The 19,685-nt window shown below is 45.7% G+C and overlaps 1 protein-coding gene across 1 annotated transcript in view; it reads right to left on the reverse strand.

Moving 5' to 3' along the window:
* The window catches only part of crppa (CDP-L-ribitol pyrophosphorylase A), a 46,787-nt gene that overhangs the window by 16,022 nt on the left and 11,080 nt on the right, over positions 1-19,685 (reverse strand). Inside the window, exons 4-9 of the mRNA XM_070965612.1 lie at positions 17,493-17,597; positions 16,594-16,639; positions 15,454-15,551; positions 9,878-9,955; positions 9,599-9,691; positions 2,608-2,739 (exon numbers count right to left, since the gene is read on the reverse strand). Of these exons, the coding sequence (XP_070821713.1) occupies positions 2,608-2,739; positions 9,599-9,691; positions 9,878-9,955; positions 15,454-15,551; positions 16,594-16,639; positions 17,493-17,597 (552 nt within the window). The remainder of the gene's footprint in view (positions 1-2,607; positions 2,740-9,598; positions 9,692-9,877; positions 9,956-15,453; positions 15,552-16,593; positions 16,640-17,492; positions 17,598-19,685) is intronic.

Below are 19,685 nucleotides of genomic sequence, written 5' to 3' on the forward strand. Positions count from 1 at the left end.
GTTCAGGGTTAAGTACTTCCTGAAGAGCAGCTCAGCGGTGGTCATGCATACAGCAGCAGCTCACACACACAGTAAAGGTCATAGTTCACATGTTTTTTGTTTCGCCTGCAGCTGCTGTTGCCAGTGAGACTGACCTCAGCAGTTATGTCTTTGGAGTTGGTATTGATGCCACTGTGGTGACTGCAGACAGTTTAGTGTTGGGCTGCATCACATCACGTCAGAAAGACAAGTTCAGACCAATACAATGACTGATTGAAGCCCATTGAGTTAATTTCCCACGTGCTTGCCATAACTGGTTGACAAATCTATATTTCACTCCTCTGTCCAGTCAGTGTCAGTTCAGCCGCCCCACATCAAACTAAACGTATCAGTCTTCATTAGTTTTAACGCTTTTGTTCATCACATGTGACGCGAAAACATCAGATGTCCACAGTCAGAAAAATAAAAGTGTGTCTGCTCATTAGTTCAGTCATGAAGTCCTGGCTCACCACGGAGCGTCTCTCCTGCCGGAGTGACGTTCACGCACTGGACGTCCATGGTGGACGTCGTACCACCATCAGCACCAGTTTATGTTTCAGTCATTTTGAGAGGAGACAGAAAGTTCACCACCTGCCATGTTGTTGCTCCTGCACTGCCTGTGTATACAAGGATGGAGCAAACACAGTTAAACTGCATCAGAGCCCTAAACTGTGTTGACGTGGACCACTGAGCCACTCAGTGCTGAATGCAGTACAGTACAGTAAGCACACAAACACAAATGAGTAAAAAATGTGAACCTACACACTCTCACAAACTTGGATTTGGACGGATAAACACTTCTCTTAAGCGACATTGGAGCGAGCATCTTATTAATGTGAGTGAATGTTTGTTGAAACAGAGCGAACTGTCAAATCAAACAGGAAGAACATGTGTTTAAAACAGCTTAGCTAAATGTTTTCAGCGTGCTTCCCTGGCAGAGACGCTTTGAGACATCCAAACAGGAAAACCTGAGCGTCCTCTGACCTTCGCATGACCGGGCTGAAAATCTGAATTTTAAGAGTTTTTCAGAAATCGCTCGTATAGTCGGAGCGTCATTTCAGATGTTTATGGTTTTCATGCTTTCATTAAATCAACAAATACTGAGGACAAAAACAAAACAGAGGAACAAAAAAATGCATTTTTAAGCACAAACAAGCCATCCGCATAGATTTAATGCATCTTTCTCCAATCAGCCTGATTGCCTGAAAATGTTCGCTATGTGTGCATTACTGCCTGCTGTCAGGTCTTTTTTATTAAAGCCAAACACATAAAACAAACTTTGAATTTGTGAGCAATATTCATATATACTGCGCGGCTGACAGGAAGTGTTGGCAGGCGTCTCCACAAACATGAACAAGGCCATCTGGGAGGAATTATCCTCATTACAACACAAAGCTAACGGTGATTTATATATTCTATATCATGCTGCTCCACCGTCTAATAACGAAAGCGTTCTGTCATGGTGGAACACGCGTTATCTCCGTCCGCTCCCTCCTCTGCTGTCTCCGAGGAGCTGAGGCAGGATGACTAATTAACAGCATTATTCTCCATAATTCAGGGGAAAACCGTGATGTCCAACATCCGACAGCTGAATCAAACTCATATGTGAGCTAGCAGCGTATCGCATGCTCCGCTCTCAAGAACACAAAGCACGTCGTTTTAATTAGCGTGATGTCGAGGCCCGACGCGTGATGCCGACTCGCTGACCACGGAGGGCCGGGCCTCCTCCTCCTCCTCCTCCTCATGCTTCACCTTTTCTTTTTGCAGGAGTGAATAAACCCGACCTGCACAAACATCCCCTCGCCTCAGGCACAGAGGCTTTTACAAATGATTTGTGAAGTGATGCGGCTGCCAACAAGCCTCATTTATCGCGCTGCTGCAGTCAGTCATGAGCATAAATCATGACGGATGTCATATTTAGGGCCAACAACGTCATGAATATTCAACATTCGTCTTTGGTTTGCCCGGCACATCTGGCCCAGAAGTTGGGATTTGACTTGACGGCTTTGGTAGCCTGAATCCTGACATTTCTCACCGTGCTGGATGAATAATTCCACTTTATATAATCCTGTAATTACTGAGCAGTCAGTTATGGATTTCAGGTCAACCGCATCCACCCTGATGACTCCGGCGCACACTTGGCGAGCCTCGCAGCGGATTCCCATGACACCCAGCTTAACCGCGGAGGTTGGGCCTACACGCTTTACACCTTAAGCACCTCTGCATCCTTTTCATCCCGCTGACATTCAGGTGAAACAATGGCACGCAGCACACATGGCGGAAGGTGAAAAGGTGACATCCCGCCCTTTCAATCGCACTGGCTGCCGCACATTTATTTCCGCTCGCGCATACACACAAAGAAGATACGCCTGTTTAAGAGCGCGCGCACTCACACATGAAGACGTGTGATAAAAGACAGCAACTTCGCCTGAAGCGCAAAAGCATGACAAGACATTGGAAGGAGACACCTAAGAGACATTTCCCATTCTGTTTTGCTTGGCCTCTCTTAAATCTGCATGCACAGCGCAGGAACTCTGAGTTCACTTCAGAGGAAACAAAAGACAAACAGGGAGAAGACCGAGAGCTTACCTTTGACTGACGCAGCTGGACGCCATAGAGGAGGACATTTCGGAGCTTGGCTGCCGAGGCCAGGTCCATGAGAGCTGCTGGCTCTGCCGCCGTCCCACTGATAGACAGCTCGTCTGAAGCACTCAAATGCACCTATCAAAACAAAGGCCACCGCGTCCAATCAGAAAACGCTTGCCAATAGTGAGGATCTCTTACCAGAACAGCAATTACATCTCCTTTTTGGAGCAATTACAGCTCATTGTTCAAGCATTCGTTCAAACATGCTGCGACTCTACAGGCCTGTTTATTTAAGGCCGTGTTCAGGGAGCGTAAACGCCGGGCGGCTGATACACACACCTGTCTGAGGACATGATGATTCCCTGATTCAGCTGTAAATCTTCTGGGCCTCTGGGCTTTATTTCTGCAATTAGAGCATCATGCAGACGCACTGGTTCACCTTACCATGTCCTCCTAAAGAGAATCCAAAGCTCAGCCGATTTCCATAACCGTGACAGAAACATAAGATTTATTCACCGCATCCTCACACACTGCGGCAGGGCCATGCAGTCATGAGGAGGATCGTTTGAAACGTGTCGAGCCGTCTGCTCAAAACCTGCAATTACTACACATAAACTTTAATATCAATCAGACGCTGGCTGTGGCCAGGTGAGGCTCGGCTTGAAGAGCGATTACTCAGCATCAGCAGGTGTTCGACCTCCAGGACGCTGGTTCACATGAGACCGCTGACAGTGATGCCACCATGCCGACTGTCTGAACCACCAATGGCGTGAATAACACCATCAAAACTGTGTCATCTGTCGTAGTAACCTTCTTGAAGCCAAAATGTTGAAGTCATTTGGATTTCATATTCATTGAAGTACAAACATTAACGTCTTTGAGCTGAAACTAAAACCATTTCTCCACAGTAGGCCGCTAGGCTTGTCTACCGGGGTGATTAAAGGGGTGATCAACTCAATGTTTGGAGTGACCTAAAGCTTCAGCTGTCAGTGTTTCGTGGTGTCAGCTCGTCATAATGAGAGAGTGAAATCCACCACAGACGAGGAAACGTGACACACTCACTCCAGAACAAAGCGCATCCACAGGACACGTTCTGCTCTTTGATCAGAGCTGGTTCGAGGGAGTTAATCGTCTCATTACCTCGAGGTAACAAAGCTTGTTTTCTCGTGACAACTAAATGCTGATTTCTCAAGATCATGGGAGAATTATAAGATAGACTTTATTTATCCCACAGTGGAGGAAATTCACGTTACAGCAGCAACAAGACAGAGTCAGAGGACAAGAAGACAAAAAAATTACAATATATACAATACATACACACTTAGGTAATTTAAAAATGACGATTGCACATGGAAACAGAGGAAAAACGGGAGATGTGATCAGGTTATCAGTACAGCTTGCATTTGAGTGGATGTTATTGTGCACTGTCATACAGTCTGATGGCTGTGGGCGGGAATGGCCTGCGGTAGCGCTCCTTCCTGCTCTGGAGATGTGAAAGTCTTGTGCTGAAGGAGCTGCTCGGGGTCCTCACAGTGTGGTGCAGGGGGTGGGAGGAGTTGTCCATGATGGACGTCAGCTTGGCTAATAACATCCTTCTGTCCCCCACCTCCTCAATGGAGTCCAGTGGGCATCCCAGGACAGAGCTGGCTCAGTTTGTTCCGTCTCTTCCTGTCTCTGTCCGTGCTGTCCCCTCCCCAGCAGACTATGGCATAAAACACTGCAGAGGCCACCACAGTGTCAGAGAAAGTCCGGAGTACAGGGCGTTAGAGTTGTCTGTCCAGTCCAGTTTATTGAGGTGAGGTTGAGGTGAACACCCAGGTACTTAAATGAGTCCACCATGAGGAGAATAATCAGAGGCGTCATGAGAGCAGACCGTAGACAAAGAGACGTGAGAGCCCGTCACCGTTCAGCGACATCCACAGCATCTCCACGTTAGCAACTCATTTACACGGTGGCTAATTTAGCGTGCTGTCATGAACTGGATGAATCAATCTGATGATCAATAATGGAAACTCCTTGATCTGACATTTTCTGCTTAAATCAGCTGCTGCTGCTGGCAGGAAGACATCTACGCCTGCTGGCAAGCTTCTCCTGATCTCTGATGATCATTCTGATAAAATAGCTTTTGAACTTTTGTTCTTCTGTTTTCTAAAAGGATGACTGACCTTAAAAAAGTAACTGCAAACATTTTCAGCCTCTGTACCACCAAGTAAAAGCTGCTGACCGGTTTCTGTTTTTCTTGGACTTCCCTGACTTCAGCAGAAGAAGGTCAAAACTACAACACTCGACTGAAACGATGATGACATGATGAATGAGGAAGAGGAGGAAAAGAAAGGCTCTTTGGCCGAGTCCATTATTGATCTTACACAACAGCCAGATATCGCTGAAACAAAGCCGCTGTGTTAAAATTCTTCTCTTTGCTTTGATTGATTTTGTTTATTTGGAGTTAATGTAATCCTTCCAACTTAGTTTCATCAGTAAATCCGAACAGTGACCTGAAACACGTATTGCTGCCAGTCACAGAGAAAGCCTCGTCTGTGGTGTCCAAACAGGAAAAATGAGTGTAGAAGGCCTCAGTCAGATGTGTGACAGACATCAGGAGGTAATATCACCAACAGGAGGCTCGGCCTTTCTTTCAAACAGTGACCTCCATCAAACAGTCGCGCAGACTTGATTTGCTTGACTGAGTTACACACATTAACATCTTGGACGTGCAAACTAAAAGCACGGATGTCTACCTGAGGCCACCGGGCAGGTCTGCTGGGACGCCTGCCCCCGAGGCCGCCGCCTACGCTTCAAACTCAATTATCCCCCCGCTGATCACTGCCATGTGATCGGACTTGTGATAAACGACGGGGTGGACGTGCAACAATGTGCTGAAAAAAAAAGAGGTGGGAAAGAACGGGCGGTGAACTGAGACTCAACTCTCACAGCCGTGAAAGTCGGCGGCTGCTTCGCGTTTCTCGTAGTCACAACTTCCCGGCTGACACGTATTCTGACGTGACCGTGAAATCAGGTTAGACAAGCAGGGGAGGCAGGCTGAGCGATACCTCAGAGCCATGCAGTTTTCCTCTTTTCAACGGACTCTGCTTTGGTAAAGTTCATCAGTATGGGATAATTTACATCATGTTTTGTGGAAATCTGTGGAGCTGCAACTCGATTTTATCGAATGACTGAAAAAACAAGTGTTAAATAAACGATTTAGTTGATAAAATGCTGGAAAACCAACAGTCCAACATCCAATAATGTATAAAGAGAAGCAGGAAATCCTCACGTTTGAGAATCAGCCTTTTTTGTTTGATAGATGACTAAATACCACAATTCCAGTTCAATCAAGATGGCTGTTGACTGATTAATCAATTAATTATTTAGCTCTCATGATTTGTTTTAACTCGCACTATATCACACATACATAGACATGGTTGTCAGTTACCCTGAAACTTTTAATTTTCTATTACTTTTCAGCAGTTTTGTACACCTGTATCTACTTTTAAACACTCGTCCTGTTTTATCTTTATCTATCTATTGTGTTTTATCTGTTAGTTTCTATATTTATAGTAATATATGTGCTGTATGACCTGTGCATGTGGTGAAAATGACAATAGAGTTGGACGACTTCATAAAGCAGAACAGAACGGAAAAACAGTGGAAGAAAAAAGGAAAAGAAGAAGAATAGAAAAGAGTAGAATGAAGAACAGAGAAATAGAAACTAGAACAGAAGGAAACAGGACAGAAAAGAGCATAAAAGAAAAGAGTAAAACAACACAAAACAGATTAAAACTGAACCGTCTGGAGTCGAACTGAACAGAGCAGAGCAGAAGAGGACAAAGCAGAACTTCACAGAGAACAATAAAGTAGAAGAGAGAGAAATAAGAGAGCAGACAGATAACAGAGCGGCGCAGAGCCCAGCAGCTGTGGGAATTCTGACATGCTTTTGTTCTGGTGTGGTCGATCCCTAAAACCCGGCTTCAGACTGCGTTTACACGTGTAAATCCGTGTGTGTGTGTGTGTGTGTGTGTGTGTGCGTGTGTGTGTTCCAGTCTCATTGAGAAACGAGAGCCGGGCTTCAGTGGAGTAAAGCTGCGTGACATCTCGTCGGCCTCTCTCGTTTATTTCTCTCTCGTTAGCTGGACTTGTTTTGGCGCTCGCTCTGCGTGTTAGCCGAGGAGGTCAATTTTAAATTTAAAGGGGGCGAACAGGCCTTCCCTGCAAACACTGAAAGTGTTTTGGAGCAGATTTGATCAGTTTGTTTGAGGTTTTTCCTTCGGGGAGCTCTCGGTCAGCGTCGCTGCGTTGGCGGCGGACGCTGCTGTTTGAAGCGAGGTAACAGTAAGCCGGGCCGAGCCGCAGCGCTCTCCTGGGAGGTGTAGGGTTTCCTAACAGCTACAGAGCTCATCAAGGTACCCGAGGTGGAATACAGGTGACGTTTTCACAGGCGTGAAAAAAGAAAAGGTTCGGCGTGCCCTGTAGTGCATGTGTCTCCGAGAAACCGAATCTGTCCTGTGCCAGATGTCTGTTTTATGAACATGCACAGAAAAGTTCATTCAGAGTGTGGGAAGTGATAGCGAGATGTGTTTGGGATCCAGCGCAGACATACAGTAGCTCTTTATACACTCGCTGACATCAGGGTCGATTTTCAAGGAGACTCAAGGTCTGATGTGAACCTGATGTTCCCCCGCTGCAAGCCTTCAGGACACTTCTCTCTGTGCACAAACACGCATTTCAGGGGTCATTTCAGTTTCTCTAACATCCCACAAAGGCCGTCAAACTAACCTCCGCCATGGCTGGAGCTGCTTCTCTTTGGCAAGGCGTCTGATGGTAGTGATGATGATGATGATGCTACTCGCAGCTGGCTTTCCAGGTTCAGGTCTGTCAGTTTTGAGTCTTTGCAGGAGTCGGTTTTGCGTTCAGCGGTACGTTGTTCCAAACAGATGGAGCAGAGGGAGGCTGCTGCAGCTTGGAGCTCAGTGATTTCACGTTGTAGGTCGTCAATCAGCAGGTTCCACATTAAACAGCAGTTCCTTTGTTTACTTCACGTCCTGAAACCTCCCACCAAACGTCTGAAGGAGCATTTCTTCTCTTTTGTCCTTGCAGAGCGGGAACACGCTCAGTGTTTCCTCCTTCCAGTTTCGCTTCACATGATTTCACGTTTGAACGCAGAGAGCTGAGAAGCTGCTGGAGCTCTGAGAGGTTCTTGCTAATGTTCACCACGAAAGCCAAATCACACAGAAACTGGCTCTCTGCGTCAGGTTTTCCTTCATCTCTGTGAATTATTCCAGACAAACAGACACTCTGGAACATTTTCACTTTTTCTGGTGCAAGCAGCTCCACAGCAACAAGGAAAACCTTCACAAACTCTCTGCGTGAGGGTTCAGCTTCTTCTCTGTCAGAACGTGGCGTGTGAAAGCTGCTCGTTGGCGTCCAAACTCCACTGAAGAGCGTTCACTGTATCCTCGCAGGCTCCACGCTCCAGATGAGCCTTTTAAAAAACAATCGTTTGTCCGTTTCTCTTGGAAAATGCGACACTCTGCGTCCACTTTGCAGTTGCCCTGAAGTGTGTCATCGATGACACATTGGTCGCTATGTAGCCGCTATGTGCGTGTTGCGTTCAGGGACCATTCGGAAGGAAGTACTCGTCTACTATTCTATGTTATTTTTATTTATCACAGAAAAAATTTAAATCGAAAAGTTGAAACAGCCGGATGTTCCCCATCCTTTCTGTACTTGAAGGTAAACCTACAAAGTTTTTTTTATTTATTTGGAGACACAAAAATCTGCAATAAGTGCAGTTTCTTAACTTGTAAAAGATATTAATCATCAATTAGAAATAAAGCTATTACTATCAGAAACAATTTAAAACATCACACATTATATTTACTTTATATTGTACATTTTCCTTTTCCAGATTCCATGAATAGCTGCTGTGCTTTATAAACAGCTGATAAATTGGAGCAAAAAATCACAGAAGAAGAAGTGAAGTAATGAGATTTACACAGATGCTTTTGTTCAGGCGTGACAAAGGCAGCCGACCCTGCACTGATGAAAGCTGCTGCGTGTGAAGGACACAAATCAAGGCAGCGGTTTAATTGAGTAACGTGTGTGACATTTGCTCTCATTACACTGGATTTGTTGGGGTTTTTGGTTAAAACACACATTACAGAATGGAGAACAGGCTTTCCAGCTTCTGTTGGCCTCATTTACAAGCTCTGGTCCACCGAGCCAAGTTAAAAAAGTCGAGAACAGCTTTTACAAATTCAAGAAATTACATTTCTCCTGTAGCTCTGCACGTCAGAGCTCCTGTGCAGTCGATCTGAAAGAGCTCCTGTAAGTCCAAACATCTACGCAGTCATTCTTCTTCACTGCTTTACAAATCTGTCCTTCAGACCACAACGAACAGCTGACTCGCAGCAAAGGCTAGAAGCAGGAGTCTGAAGAGCGTCAGGCGGATTTTTAGTCGTTCTAGCAACACAGCTTTTGTGAACGCAGCCACAGAGCGTCGGCCGGTCCGCCACTGTGGTCCAGACTGAAACTATTGGATGGATTACCGTGAAATTCTGCACAGACATACTTGATCCTCATGTGACGAATCTCAGAGACTTTGATCCTGACTCCTCATCTGGAGCCACCGCGAGGTTCACCTTTGTGCTTCTGACTGACACCACCAACATTTGGAACAGATCTTTACGATCCCCTTCAGGGTGAATTGCCATCACTTTGGTGATCCCTGAACTTTTCTTCTAGCGCCATCATCAGGTCAAAACACTTCAAACTCAGTGCAGTACTGCAAAACTTCCCATCAGACTCAGCTGTACAAATATTAGCATGCTCGCAGGCTAAACTAAAACAGTGAGCGTGGTAAACATTATACCTGCATTACTTTAGCATGTTAGCATTCCCACTGTGAGCATGTTAGCATTTAGCTCAACAAGCTGCTGGCATGGCTCTTTAATCTTTTTTGTAAAATGAATGCTGCAGTATCCACGTGCCAACTCACCCAAATAATGACCAGCGGGTGGAGAAGAGCCCGATATGCTGCGTCCAAATCCGTCAGCAAGGCCTCCACTTCTGACAGGCAGGAGCGGTCGACCTGCAGACCAGGAGAATCAAAAACCAGATAAGGACTGTTGAGCTAAGGTAAGATCTTAGTCCATGAAGATAAGAAGTATGCCAGAAGCTCTTAAATCTACACACTCCTTCAGCTAAAACACATGATGAATATTTACACGGACATGTTTTCATATCTCAGAAAAGTTGCAGCTAAATGGGAACTTACAGAAACCTGGATGAAGTTCCACTCCTTTAACAGATACCTGGTGTTTTCTCCCATCAGATCTGGGACGATGTCCAGCTCCTGCGAGACAGAGATACGCAAACGTTAAATATTCTGCTTGTTACAGGATCCAAAAGTGCTGCTGCACCCGCGTCCTAAAGCAGCCGATGCGACTGACCTCAGCGCTCAAAGGTCGAGAGCCTCCTGGTTTTTGTTTCAGCCACTTCTTCAATCATTTAGTGTGAGAGTACGAACCACCTGTTTTCCTTTCTGTGATTAGAGAGAAGGGATGAGGCAAATATCTAAAAACGCTCGGGGAGCGCGCAGCTGAGTGGCTTATTTCCATCATCTGCAATCAGAAGCTTATTAGAACAAATGGAAGAGATTAAAAAAAAGAAACTGGGCTCTAGTTTACGTCTCAACTGGCAGGAAAATTCTGTCATATGCAAAAGCCGGGGACAGCGATCAGACGCGAGCCAAGTGAAATTTCATTATGCTGCAAATTGAGTCAAAGACCGGCTCCGGCCAAGAATCGTAAAAGCTTTTTTGCTCAAAGAACCAGGACATTTAGGTCCTGATCTTTCCATTCAGTTTCGGCCTTGGCACACGAGTGACGTGAGGCAACCGGATAGCACGCCATGTCCACCGTGTCCGATCTACATTCATCTTTGTTGTGCCTCTAATTACAGCCTGGTACTACAATTTCACACACGCAGGAAATAAACACAGAAATAAACATCCAGGGTCTGAGTTTGGCATTGGGATACAGTTGTTCTAGCCATTAAAATAACAGAAGGTAATTGGAAATGTGAAATGGATATGGGAAACATATGTCGGAGGGTTAATTGGTCTTGAAAGATAACTGCCCATGGCTTCAGGAGGAAAATTATTTCAGTCCGAAATGCAGATTTGCCGGGTTTAAAAAATTTGACGTGATCTAAACCAGGTTGGGCAAGAAATCCCAGAGTAGGGATGTTTACTTAAATTTAGGCATGGCCTGGAGAGCCAAGAAGCCGCAGAGGCTCGACGACCAAAACCACTGCGGGGACACAAGGAAAACAACGTTTCAGAGCTCAGCACAGCACGCTGAAATGAACTCTAAACGTGTGACAGAAGACACTGAATTTACTCTTTTTAACGAGGACGGGCCGAATTTAAAACAATTCAGTGTTTAGACATTAAAAATCCAAATAAAAATTATACCTGAAGCTGTGATATTTGGGTGTTATGGCTATCGCTACACTGACATATTACGACACCCATTAATCACAGAGCAGCATTAGCATCCATGTGCTACTGTCTCTCTTTTAGCTTTGTTTTGGTCTCCACCACCTCCTGAGGGAAACATCAGTCAGGGGTTTTGCTGCTAAAGCCTTACTTGGTCTGGTATGACTGGTAGCTTATGGTGGCTAATGTTAGCTAATGTTAACCAGCTTTTGATAGATACTGCTGTGCGATCGGCATTGCTGACTCTTCTCTACCTGCGCTACCGTTGGACTGTGCCTGTCGTACCATCGTCACAGTGGCTGGTGTTCAGCAAACGTTACACATGCTGGTATTAAACAGGATTAAGTGTTTCAGCCACTGTGTAAGTCTGTATTTAGGCAGTGTGATGCTTTGAGCTGAATGCTAACATTAGATGCTGATGTTTAGCAATAGTATTCACCACAGTCACTATTTTAATTTAGCATGCTAAATTTAGCTAATTAGCACTGAACACACATAAAGTTGAGGCTGAAGAAAATTCATATATAAATTACTGGACAAATAAAAATTTGACCTGATGGTGATGCTAGCTAAAACTTGAACAAGGGCTCATCTGAAGGGGGACATGAATGTGTGCACTAAATTTCATGGCAATGCATTCAACAGTTGTTAAGATCTTTCAGTCAAAACCACAAACGCAGCGCTGCAGGAAAAGTCATAAGATCTCCAAAACTGGTCGGCTTCATCCTCTGGGAACCATGAACGTCTGCACAAAGTGAAAGCTGGTGAGATATTTCAGTCTCCACCAAAGACAGAGCAGCACTGCCATCCGAAAAATGTTTACATATTTCATATTCTTTAGTATTTATAGTCGATTTATACTGCATAGTGTACATATTTCTTACATGTTTTTACATATTTCTTACTTCCTTTTTCTGTTTTATTACTGTTGCACAATGAGAGTGACTACAACTGATCCGATTTCCCCTCAGGGATCAATGATGAATTCTGATGCTGATAAATATTATTCTGTTTTTATTTCAGTTTCCTGGCAGATGAGAGCAGCAGAGAGAGGTTTTAACAGTAAGAGAAAAAAGCAGCAGCCACATTTAGTGCTGATGTAAATATAATAACAGCGCGTTTATCACATCAAGAGGTCGAGTCAGTAATCTGAAAAAGCATCTGGCAGGTAAACTTTGTAAACTGAGACCAATCAGGATCATTTATTTATCGCTATCAGCAGCTGACGGACGCAAAAGCTCTTTTCCTGCTGTGGTTTCTCTGCCTACCTGACAGACCCTCTCACAGGTCGAGGTTAATCATTAAAAACCTGCTCTGAGTTGATACATGAGTCTGAGGATCTTTGATCTGGGCTGGATACGATCATACATCAACATAAAAGGATTCACGATAAGGAGGACACAGAGGAGGCCATTCAGCCGAGGTTTTTAATGAAACGCTTCTTCCCTCGTCCGTGTGCTCCAGTCCCCATAAAACGTCTCGTCTGGGTTTGAGCCTTTGTTCTAAAATCACTGAAGCCAAATGTTTGAATAATTCACGGCTCACAATTACGCAACACAAGAGGAAAGTAGGATGGAGCAACTGAAAAAAGGTTTAACTCGATACAATAAAACATCCTGGTTTGATTTGTGAGACGTAGTAACACAACAATGTTTGAAATTTGGTCACAGTTACACGATTATTTATCCCACTGAGGAGCCCTTGAGCAAGGCCCTGAGCGATCAGAAGACAAACTGGTCGTACTGGGCGGCGTCCAGCTGTGACTGAACAGGCCGCTCTCACTTCCCTGGATAAACAAAGGCGAAGAGAAACGCTTCCTCCCGTAATATTTTCGGGAGATTAATTTCTGGATAAATTTCACATCAACTGACAATTTGTCCTTTTTCTCTGTGAGCCGGGATTTAACCTGCATCAAATGGAAACTCTCCGAAAACATCCTGCTGAGAGAATCCCTTAATCACATTCTTACTGTGAGCGTCTTCCTCTTACTCACACATACTGCCAAATCCTCCACCTGTGAGCGCGCGCACACACACACACACACACACACACACACACACACACACACACACACACACACACACAGCTGAGCTCGGGCGGCCCGGTCTTGCTTATCCCTGTATTAGATTCACGTAATGGCACTGGGACAAAGGTAATTCTTCATCTTCCGCTCCTTCCACTCGCCTTTCATCTCCCCCTCCATTCCTCCTCCCTCCCAAACTCCCTGAAAAGGATGTATCTGGTTCCGAACACGCTCAGCGGAAAAACACAGCCCCACCGGCCACCTGAGCGCAGGCGGGAATGGCTCCAATCAGCCGATCCGAGGAGACTGATACCGACCCCAATCCGTCTCTGGGGCCCGGTCCAGCGCCGGACAGCGAGATCCGCCCGCTTGACACTGGCTGATGAAGGACTTGGAGCAAGTTTAAAGGAGGACGGTTAAAGGTGGGACACGGAAAGACATAATGCGGCGTGCTCTGCCGGCCCCTCGCGCCGTCAACAGCTACACTCAGGGAATATATACACACACCAGGATGATCCAGGAAACACGTTCCTATACATGAAGCCATGTGTGGGCCGTTTGTCAGGCTGGGAGTCTGCGCTGGAGAACAGGAACAGGTGATGGGCATGAAATAAAAGCACAGAAAGGGATGGAAACAATAGAGCAAACACCTGTGTAATCTCATGTGATCCAATAAAAAGCCCTGTAACATTTTGTGAGGCCTATAAAATGTGTGTTCGAGAGGCGTCGATCCAACTCTCCCCTCACTTTTCAGGCTTTACCTTTGCTTTATGTTGTTGTCACTTTGTTTCTCCATTTGCAGTTCGTACAGGAGCTGCGTGGGTTTGATTTCAGGGTCAAGTCAGAGGTTTTTGAACCATAAAATTAAGAAGGGAAAGCGACACATCTGCTCCGTCTTAATCCCACTCTGCATCGTCTTTTGACTGACCGTCAGTTCGAGCATGTTTCAGGAAAATATCCATAAATAAAATAAACAGTTCGATATGTTTCCTGAGGCAAAACCCAGGGCAGAGCACTGTGAGCTCCTGAGAGAAGTGAAGCTGTTTCAGATAAGCACAACAACATTTTTATCAGCTCCTCTTCCCTCACCTGAACTTCAGCAGCTGGGCGGTAAAAGGAGAGATTTCAGAGAAACAAGCTCAAACTGTAAAAGTGGAGGAGGGGCGTGTTTTTGAAGGGTGAGGGGTTCGCGTCTCCTCTGCCACGGGTGGAAACGAACGCCTTGGAAAACAAACGGAAATCAAAGCGCTGATAGAAGCTTCTCATACCGTCTGTCAGCTCGATCCTCTTCTCTCCTCAGCTCGACGATAAATCGCCAAATATGCAACTTCCTGAGGAGCCTCTGAGCTACAGACAGCGATGCCGAAATCCTGCATTTAGCTATCGGACAGAGTACAAGTGTGTGAAATGACTAAAGAGCTGCGACCGACTCTGCAGAGCCGTCATGTCTTTTGCATTTCTTTAACAAAACAAACATCAGGCAGTATTTGTTGCGATGCTCTTATGCTGAAAATAAGGCCGGACAGACGTTCATAATAAGTCTTTCGTCTTGTGTCTCTTCAGCCCATTTGTAGTCGCAAAGCTTATTTCTGTGACGTCCTTTCTTCTTCCTTCATTTCAAAGGGAGGCAACAAGTCGCCGGAGTTAAAAGTTACGAGGCTTGCTCAAGGGAAACCCAACAGTTGTTGAGGTAAAGGAGAGGATTTCACATGAGGAGCCTCAGCGTGGTCGGCGCTGTCAGACCGAATATCTCAGACTGTCACTCACGTGCTGTTTTACATATGGATGCTGTTTTCCATTGTCTATTAGGAACAATTTTACAAATTAAATGGAGGATGTTTGTAACATGGGAATCTGACGTGCCCCCACAAAAAGCTTCAGAGTGAAGGGGAGGGATGTGATCTATGGTGGAAAGTGGGAGCCTGTCAAGTCGGACTGAGCAGAGGTGGTAGAAGGATGAGGAGGAGGAGGCAAGGACTCATCACTAAACACTCAATTAATCAAGCAAACTCCCACAGTGCAGGAAATATGACTGCCATCTGCTCTCCTGCATGCAGGGGAGTGAGAGGTGGAGGTCGGGACGGAGGGAGAGAACGAGGAGGAGGAAAGCTGCAGAGTGGATGTCCCAGACAGGCTCCATTAGAGGCCTGACCACAGATGGCAAGTCTCACCACCGGGCCACCCAAGTGGCGCTCACATGGAGTTTGTGGGGGGACTGGCGGTCCGGTGACAGGGAGATAGAGGAAAATAAAAATGGCAAACTCATGACGATCTTCAGTACCGCTGTCGACAACACAGACAGCGTTTTAATCGGCTGTGACACTCTTACCATGTCGAGAGCTCCGATGGCCTTCTGGAGGGCGTCCGCCAGCGCCACAGCTGGTGCAGATCCACCTGTGAGAACACAGGCCGACCGGGACAGCGTCTCTGAGGGACAAACACAAGAGGCTGCATGACAAACAGCAGATTACAAATTGTCCAGCAATTAGTCTGGTACCATCAGCAGAGAAAAACAGTCCTAATGTGAAATACTGCATACTGGGACATCATGAAACCAAGATATTACGTAACATCGAATATTTTCTGAGTCTCATACTGTTGCAACCCTAATGGAGAATAAATTGAAGCGGTTGGTAGAAGTAACCGAAGCCAGCGGTACCAGAAACGGCTGTTTTGCAGCTCTGTGGCTAAATTCTAAGTTTGTGGTGAAAAACAAAATGACACCCATGACGTTAGGTTACGATGAGCGACTGGTACGACGTGAAAAACATCGACTCCTGACGGCGCTGCGGCAGAAACGGAGGACGTCCAGGGTGACTCCGTCATTTAAAAGCCATCTAGAGCCCAAACAAACACACACACTTCTAACCTGCACACACACAGCCACGTGCACGCCCGCACGCACACGCACGGATCCTGTGAGCGTGTGCAGAAACACAAACACACACAACCTGAAGCGCTCGACAGTTTGTCACACTGACAGACGTGAGAACTCTCCTCCACGTCGTCCCTGAGAAACACAATGAACTCATTCACATCAGAGGCTCTGGGAATAATCAGCGCACACCTGATGTCATCATCAAACAGGTAACTGTTGGTCCAGGTGCTGACGGGTGAGATACAGGCCCGTGTTTATTTACATGTTTCTGATTGTGATAGTCCGTCTTGTGCTGACTTGCTCTTTGTTGTATTCACAGACTGTTCCAACCACGCTGAACAATGCTGCAAAGCATGTCAGCGAGAGGCCATCTTGGTTCTTTCTATTCAAGTCTGACTCTAACCTGCCAACAAAGACAGGACAAAAACTCCTACCTGTTCATTTCTGAGCGCTGAAGCTGTCTGAGAGGAGCGACTGCCTCGGCCTCAATGCACACACGGGACATACATGGAAACTTCATGTGTGCACATGAGAAGATGAAAAGACTCACGCAGTGCAAACAGGAAATGATGCATGTAGAAGGTAACTCACCTTTGATGATGGACTCTGCAGCAGCCAAGTCCTTTTTGTAGGTTACCTGGAGGACACAATGACTTGGCGTTAAAGGATCAGTTCACCCGCATTACAAAAACAAGCAAACTTGCTTCCTATAGAGGCGTCTGTCCATGCAGATAGTTTTGGTTTTATGTGCCAAGATGGTGAGACATCTGGAAAATAACCCACCACCCAAACGCGCTGAAGGTGGAGACTGTGTGGGTTCTTCTTGTTGGTTCCTCAGAAGCAGCAAACTCACACAGGAGTGCACAAAGGTGACGTTTAAGTTTTAGATTCAGGTGCTGTGGATTCACAGATTCTGGAGCTATTTGGTAGAAAGAGAAGAAGGAAAAATCAGAACTCGTAAAGCCCCACCTGTGGCATGGGGTCACCACTTCCTGTTTATCAAAATCCAGAGGTCGGGGAATACCGCTCGGAATAACCCGGAGCGAGCGGGGCGTTGAAGCTGGAAAGATGAGTTGTTCCTCAAATGATTTTTTCAATGCTTTGTGCACCACAAACAAAATCCTGTTCGAGTTCATTATAGTGGGGTGGAGACAGAAAACTCCAAACTCCAGCACATAAAACCAAAACTATCCTCCTGGCTTGATAACGCCAAGTCTAACGAAACAAAGATGTCCGTCCATAACTGGGGAGAACAGTTGCATGATCTGATAGAGGGTTGAGCACAGAGCATTTACATTTAAGCTAATTGCTACATGCTAATCCCGGACGTCACATTCAATATCTTAGTGCTTCCTCTTTTGCCAGCGCCTCTCACTTTCAATCCATGAGCTCCGCTTGCGCCCGTACGATAAATCAGCAGCGGGCTCACAGCTGCGCTCGCCAAAACGTCACCAAATCCACAACCCAAACCAGGCCGCTGGCGAGCTCACCTTCCAAAGTGTTGGCGGACCCTGGATGAGCTTGGCATTGGTGCCGCAGTACTGCAGAGCCAGATGGAGACACTCGGTGCCAAACTCAAAGTCGGACTCACTGCACTGCAGAGGGGACACAGCGGAGACAAGAGGCTGAGGACAGTTGTTGACAACAATATATTTCCACTCTGGTACGCTGTGTTGTTCCACTGCAGCGTTGGAGATGCGACCAACTGGACGCCCTGTTAGATTCACAGATACATGTAGCCATAATCTATAATACACTGCATATTTAAGACAGATGTCAATTTCACTGTTACAGGACTGAACGCTCCATCACATAAACCCCATTTAAAAATGGTGTAACATCAAACTGGCTTAAACATAAACAAGACTACGGCAGCCATTTTCCTCTGACGTCTCCCAGGGTGGGAAGCTGAAATGCAGGATAATGTCAGACAAACGTAGGACGGACAGTGAAAATCCAGAGGGACATTGAGTCATATTTCAAGGTAAAACAACATACTTGATAACCCATTAGCGGAACAGCGGACGTTAGCTAGCCTGATAACATTTAGCGCTTTTTACTTCCAGGCTTAAAGATGTGCTCTGAATTAATCTAACGCTTTCCTATCATATGGAGTAACACTATCAAACTCTGGCTAACTAACGTCACCTGGGCTGTGATCGAATGCTAACGTTAATTCATCCTGAGGAGACCATGAATGCACCATACTTCACGGCACTGAATTCAGCAGCTGTCGAGACATTTCGCTGAAAACCAAACAGATCAACCTCACGGTGGCTCGAAAGAAAGTCGGTGGATACTCAAGGTCAGCAGGATTCATCCTCTGAGGACCATAAATGTCTGACCATCCATCCAGTAGTTTGAGATGTTTCTGGAAGTGTTGGACCGACTGACAACCAACAGACAGACCAAGAGGGGTCATCTTCTGGAGACCGTGAATGTTCTCGGTGAATTTTTGAAATTTGTCGTGTCTAAGTGGTAACTTTTGTCCGGCTCTTCTGTTGTACAGGTGTTGAGAAGATAATCTGGTTCTGTGCAACACATGGTCGTCTCCTTGAGAGGTGAAATGTCTTGAAGCCGAAGTGTTTGAACAGAAGAGAAACAGGCTCGTAAAACGATGCCGCCGTCACCACATTTTTCAGCAGACTCTTCAGAGGATGCTGTTTTCTTTGGCGTGCTGGAGCAGTCGCTGCTTTCTTCAGGCAATAAGACGTTTTCCCACATTGTCCTGTAACACGTGACTCGTCTTCTGGTACGACTGTCAGCGCAACACTAATGGTTGTTCATCTGGTGGAGTAGCTTGACCCATTTCAGGATCCTGAATGTTCTCCGACTTCCTCTGAAATCTTCTTACATCTCAATCTCAAAAATAAAGTCATTCAAACATACAGTATAACGCTTTTTGACTGAACTGCCCCTTTTCAGCAGCAGACATCTGACACTGTTCCAGGAGTGTATTTCATTGGTTTGTAAAGCAACAGCTCCAAGGCTGATTAGCAGGTAAAATCATGTGGTTTTGGTATATTTCACTGGAAGGAAGTGCTGCACATGCAAATTTGATGCCGACTTTGAAAAACAGCTAAATGAAATGTGTTACCTGTTAGACAAAAACATGCGTGACAGTGAATGTTTTGAAAGGGAAGAAGAGCAGGTCTGTTCTAATCAGCTGAAGAAACAAATACAACAGGTATGAAAAATCTTTCCACGCAGGCCGAAGCCCTTTGGAAGGAACGCTCACAACACAGGAAATACCGAGCCGAGAGACAACAGAGGCTAATTAAGCTAATTAGACTCCAATTAATCATGGGTGAGCGCGAACGTGGACGTGCATGTTGGTGTTGGAGTCCCAGGTCCAGCTGTTAAGGTTGTGCACCATAATGTCTACATGGTTTCCACCTGGTTTCTGTTGGGTCTGATACTCCATCTAAAGGTTAAATAAAATTCTGATTTCACTGTTTAGGCCTTGAGGTATCAAACCACAATACTTCATGTGCGCTGACAAAAACCAGTCTGAAGCACTGGGTATCAAAACCCGGCAAATGTTGAGGTCTTGTTTACTTTTTCTTTGATTAACAATTTCAAAATCACGTTGCTAATCATCATAACCGTTTTACTCAAAGCTGAGTTCACTGATTTTTTTGGCTAGCTGATGGAAGCTCCATGCAAGTCCAATATTCACTCTT

This window comes from Chaetodon trifascialis, chromosome 7, assembly GCF_039877785.1.
Source record: "Chaetodon trifascialis isolate fChaTrf1 chromosome 7, fChaTrf1.hap1, whole genome shotgun sequence".
NCBI lineage: Eukaryota > Metazoa > Chordata > Actinopteri > Chaetodontiformes > Chaetodontidae > Chaetodon > Chaetodon trifascialis.